Consider the following 5,612-nt stretch of genomic DNA (forward strand, 5'->3'; position numbering starts at 1 on the left):
GACCCACATGGCCCGGCAGACCTCTCCTGTCTCCCTGCTGCTCCCCTCAGCAGTGTACTTTGTCAGTCGACATGTTCTGCTCCCCACTCCGTCTTTGGTGAATCCTCTCACTGCCCATGCACCTCTGGCCTGCCCCCCAGTTCTGTATGCACAGATAAATAAATCTCTTTAAAAAAAATATGTAGCTTTGAGACAGAATGCAGCATCTGGACTTATCGTGCAAAAGCAGGCAATGCAACACCTCATTAGCAATACTTCCAGACCCACCTAATGAACATGAACTCTCCTTTTAACAATCTGTCTCTGGGTGCACACCTGTTGAGATCCTGTGAAAATAGACCGGGCAAGCATTCTCCACCAGGAGCTCGTGGTGCGTGCGTGTGTGCGCACCTGTGTTACCTCCCAGACTGTTTCACTCGAAGAAGCTGACGAAACTCTGAGTGAGGTGGGAGAAACTGTCAACACTGCTGGAAACAGTGTCCAGCCACACCTACTCTGAGCTCAACCTAAAACCCACTTCTGATCATAGATGGGGCTGAAGATGTTAACGTGTCACAGAAATGAGGAGAAGGAATCCGTTACAGTGCAGGAGAATCAAGTCTGGCTATAAGGAACACGAGCCTCAGGAAGCGCCTGGACGAAGGGTAGAGAAAATGCAAGAAGGTCTGCAGTAAGCTGCAGCAAGAAGGGGAGGCTGAAGGTCAGCATTGCAAGAGGAGGCGGGGTGGCCCGAGGGGGGCACGGAGGGACCAAGTCGTCCGCGACATGTACACCATGCAGTCGGGTGGATGTGAAATACGATTAGAAACATAGATCCAACTTTCTTTTAAAGATGTATTTACCTATGCTTACAGAACCGGGGTACAGGCCAGGGGTGTGGGGGATTCACCAGAGACAGAGTGGGGAGCAGAACAGACAGATCAAGGAAGTACACTGCTGAGGGGAGCAGCGGACGGGTCAGGAGGGGTCTGCTGCGCCCTGTGGGTCACTCCTGGGCCGAGAATTGAGCTCCTGCTGCAGAGGCTGCAGAGAGCTTCATAACTTGGGGGTTTAGCCCAGTGCGCCACCAGGGAGGGCCCAGAACCAAGGTTTTTACATATATTTTAGGTAAGGAAATCGAAGCTCACAGAGCTGGATTCTCCGTCAAGAGCACACCATACCGTAGGCAATGGGAAAACTCGGTGCTCAGGTTACTATCCCATTCTGGTGGGCTGAGGAGTTGGGGAAGGTGGGAAATGATCTTCCTATTGGGCCTCCCTGGGGCCCAGGGGGTTAAAGTGCAGCACTCCTAAGCTGTCAGCAGCTGCTTCAGCACAGCTCCATCCACAGACAGTGACCCACAGGGCCAGCAGACCTCTCCCTTCTCCTGCTGCTCCCCTCAGCAGTGTGCTTCTTCAGTCTGCCTGTTCTGCTCCCCACTCTGTCTCTGGTGAAGCCTCTCACCACCACCCCTGCACCCCTGCCCAGTACTTCAGTTCTTTATGCATAAATAAATAAATCTTAAAAAAAAAATAAAAATAACAGTATGCGGAGCCATTTAATATTCTACCTCTATATAGCAAAGAAAATAAGTTCTATTTTGCAAGGATTATTTAAGGCAGCCCTTGAAAAACCTTGAAAATGATAAGCAATGTCCTCTTAAAGTCATTTCTGTTCTGAGAACTCACTGATTTGTGGGTTAATTCCCAGAGTGACTCCTGGTAGGGGAGACCTTGCTAATTTGGCTTAGTGAAAAACCTAGTTAGTAAGAAGTACTTGAGATGCCAATGAAGATTTGTGAGTAAACTTGAATAAGCATATTATCTTAGCAACTGAAAAATTCCTTACTTCAGCTACCATTAATACTTTTAAAATGCTACTAATATTCTTTCTTGTCACAGTAGTATTAGTTTGACTGCTTAGTAATAATCAATAATGAGCTTTTTTCAACATGATGGTATAATTTATGATTTTCAGAAAAGGTTTACAAAGAAAAAGGTGTGACTTAAATTACCCTTCCAGGAATTAGATAAGGTTGTGGTGCGGTCAAAGGCTTTCCACCACAAAGAGCTAGTCTCCAACCGTCTACATCTGGTCTACCAAGATGGAGACGATCAGGACTGAGACCACCTCTTGGGTCCTCACCTCCGAGTCAGGGCCACTGGAGCTTGAGGTGTTAGGAATGGAAGAGGCTGTCTACAGGTCAGGGACTTAGTGAAAAGGTATGCAATGGAAAACTGCTCTGACAAGGAACAGCCTTTATGTTTTTCACACATTCAAACAGGCTTCACAGCTCAAATACCCAAAAATAGATGACTGGATCAAAAAGATGTGGAATATGTCCACAATGGAATACTTATTCAGCAATCAAAAAAGCTACACTCGTGCCATTCACAGCAACATGGATGGAGCTGGAAGGGATCATGCTCAGTGAAATAAGCCAGAAGGAAAAAGAAAAATATCAGATGATTTCACTCACAGGAAGAATGTAGGGGAACCCAACAAGGGGCCAGGGAAAAAAATGATTATAATAAACCAGACACAAAATTAACAGGCAACTATAAATCAGAGACACTTTGAGGGAGAGGGAGGGAGGAGGATCAAAACAGGGACCTTGGGGATGGAGCACTGCTCATGGGAACTTTGTGGGGACCCCGCCTGAAAAGAGGCATGTCCTGTACAAAAAGGAAAAGAGATGTAAAAATATATAAAATGTTTAAAACATCAGGTTTCAACAAAGGAAACTGAATTTGCATTTCAGTTGAAAAATAAATAGGGCAAATAAAAGCAGGAGGCTGATATCACCTGAAAGGCCAGATTGCAAAGAACTTCACCTATGTGCTTACTGGTGGAACATAATCTGCATAGGTTCAGGCAAAAACCTCTCCAACTTTTCAGTCTCTAGACCAAGATCACAGATACAAAGGCAGGAAAGGGGTGGGAAATACATATCAAAGTATACATATACATATGTATACATATGTATATGTATACATATACATATACATATCAAATTTTAAAATGAATGAACTATTCTTCAAAGAACAGCCCAAGATTTCATGTTTCTTTACTCACTAATCCAGAAAGCTTAATCTCACCTTCCCCCTCTAACCTATCCCCACTAGTAAAAAGGCCCAGAGTTAAAAAAAAAAAAGTTAGACTGCAAAAAAAGAAAGAAGAAATAATGATTTTTTGAAAACTGCTTAGCCTCAGAACTTGTTATTTGAAGTCTTTAGAAATTCTCTCCAACTTTTCAGTCTCTAGATGAGTAAATTTAGGCCCAGGGATGTTAGAAGTGATTTGCTAAAAGACATAAGCTAGTTTGAGAAGTTTTTATTTTATTTTTAGTATTTATTATTTGTTATTATTTTCTTATTATTCTATCTTCTTTAATTTTATTTAGGTTATGTATTACTTCCTGTCCCCACAATTTTGTAGTAACTTGAGCAATGTATATAATAAAAAAAGAAAAGCATAAATGATAAATGAGGTAAATAACTTCAAGTCGTCTATTCTTTATGCCATATCATGCTTTATCGCTTAAACTTTCACTTTTCCTCTTGTGGGGCTGTGAGCAGCTGGAGTGGCAGCTCTGAGGGACACGTTAACTCCTGCGGGCACCATCTTAACTGCTTTTGCAGCCCTGGAGTGAAGAATGCCTTCACAGCCAGAGCTAAGTCAAGAGATCTATTGATTTCACCTCTGTCCATCCTGTTATTAAGCCCAAGACACTGACATTTCTCCTGAAATAGAAAGACCGAATGGCGATTTTGTTGAGAGTGGTTTCTAAGGCAGCTTTGTGATTTGTAAATACATAATGTAAGGTGTGATATTTGAAAATTCATGGTTTAATACTGAAATTTTTAGAACATCTAATACTTAGGTATTTAACCTTTCTATCTTAAATATATAATTAAACACAGCCTTCCCTCCCATCAGGAAACACCTACCAATTTGATCCTGCAAAAGACATCTGTCAAATGAGAGATCCCTAAGCGGTGCCAGATGTCAGCGCTCAGCCGCTAGCAGCTGACCACCTGGCCTGTGCCTCGCTTCTCCATTTGCCGGCTTGTTTCAAAAGACGGACGAGAGACAGCAACCCACGGTGCGGTCACGTTTAGGGTAGGAAGCTGAAACTCACAGTCAGGTGAAGACCACTGCTTCCCTCACTCACGCTCCTGAGCAGCCAGAATGACAATTGTGTCTGCTGCCAGCCTCAGCACCGGCTCAACCCGGACAACTGGGCTCCAGAGCCGGAGGCCCGGAGTCTCTCGTGGCTGGCTGCTCTGCCCCATCCCTGTTCCTGACAGCCACGCTCCGACCTTCGCGGCTGGGCAGAACAGGACTGCACTGTCTCTGTTCCACTGCAGCAGCTGTTGACGGGGCCCCAGTGTCACATCTTTATCTTTAAAGCCAGAAATCTGAATGTGTGGAGAGAGACCCTCTACAGGGCTGTACCAGCTTCTGCTGTGCCATCCCTCCTGGGTGCTCATGAAACATCCATTTCATCTATGTGATCCCCCCCGACCCCCCCACCCCCTCAATCTGACCTGAAGAGAAAAACTCAAGTGTCATCAGCGGCGTTGAGAAGCTCGGAACCCACCAATTACATGGGAAACAATCCCTACCAACCAGGACTGCGGCTGCAGGCTAACTACTTATCCAAGCGCTGGCAACGAGACAGCGCTCTTGCTCCCATCCCCTGCGCTGTGTCAGGGGCTCTGAAGCTGCGCCTGCATCTCCTCCTCCAACTCACTTTCTGCGTCAAATAGTACGGGTCAAAGTCCTCCAGGGGAACCGCGACCAGGCCTTGCGGGATGTCCCCGTAGATGAAAGGCAAACTCTTCCCCGCTTCCAGGTCACTGTTGGGCTTGGGCTTGCTGTCCTCGTCGTCTTCCCGATGGCTGCCATCTGCCTTTGGTGGCTTCTTGATCTTGCTCTCAGCAATGCGCCTCTCGATGTTCGCCAGCGACTCAGGGGTGAAAGGCTTGAAGCTATCGGGGCCTGGTGGTGCGAGGAGGCGCGCCGCCATCTTCTCATCCTGCAGCAGCTTCGTCAGTTAGTGCTGCGTCCGGGGCGGGTCAGCTCTGGAAGAGAACGCGACACACAATCAGTCCCTGTCACTGTTCCGAGGAGGCGGACAGCCTCTCTCCCGCTCGCCCGCTCTCACAGCCGCGGTGGCTCACTGCTTCCGTGACGGGGCTGTGCTTTGCCTTAGTAAAGCCACGGCATGAATGGACCCCGACGTGTTTATTACCAGCCCGGGGAGGGACCTGTCGGGGGGCCAAGAGCAGCCTCCAAACGACCAGCACCCCTTGCTCACGTGAAGGCGGCTCACTGTCGGGGCTACAGCCACAGCCACAGAGCCGCGGCCCACACTCGCAAGGAAGCTTATTCTAAGCCGGAGTGGCAGAGGGCTTCACCAGGGCCACCTGTGCGCGAGGGGGCCCCTAGCTCACGTCGCCCTCCTTTCTGGAACCCTAGACCCCAAGGAGATGCTCTTCCTACAGGGACAGTACCAGGTAACTGTCACGGTTGCCCAAACACCCAACTTTGCAAAGCGGGAGGCACAACAAACCAGGATCCACCTGCTTTGGCTCTTCTGTTTCAAGTTATGCGATTAACCGAGTTTT

The 5,612-nt window shown here is 47.4% G+C and overlaps 1 protein-coding gene across 4 annotated transcripts in view; it reads right to left on the minus strand.

Moving 5' to 3' along the window:
- SCN8A (sodium channel, voltage gated, type VIII alpha subunit) overlaps nucleotides 1–5,067 on the minus strand; it is a 97,584-nt gene extending 92,517 nt beyond the window's left edge. For 2 of the 4 annotated variants that reach the window (XM_012732402.1, XM_004692731.2), the window contains exon 1: nucleotides 4,736–5,067. In XM_012732402.1, coding sequence (XP_012587856.1) covers nucleotides 4,736–5,011 — 276 coding nt within the window. In that variant the 5' untranslated portion in view covers nucleotides 5,012–5,067. The remainder of the gene's footprint in view (nucleotides 1–4,735) is intronic. The other 2 variants (XM_012732401.1, XM_012732400.1) reach the window with 1 other exon arrangement.
- Nucleotides 5,068–5,612: the final 545 nt, after the last annotated feature.

Source organism: Condylura cristata, unplaced genomic scaffold (genome assembly GCF_000260355.1).
Source record: "Condylura cristata isolate star-nosed mole 26May11 unplaced genomic scaffold, ConCri1.0 scaffold00034, whole genome shotgun sequence".
Lineage (NCBI taxonomy): Eukaryota > Metazoa > Chordata > Mammalia > Eulipotyphla > Talpidae > Condylura > Condylura cristata.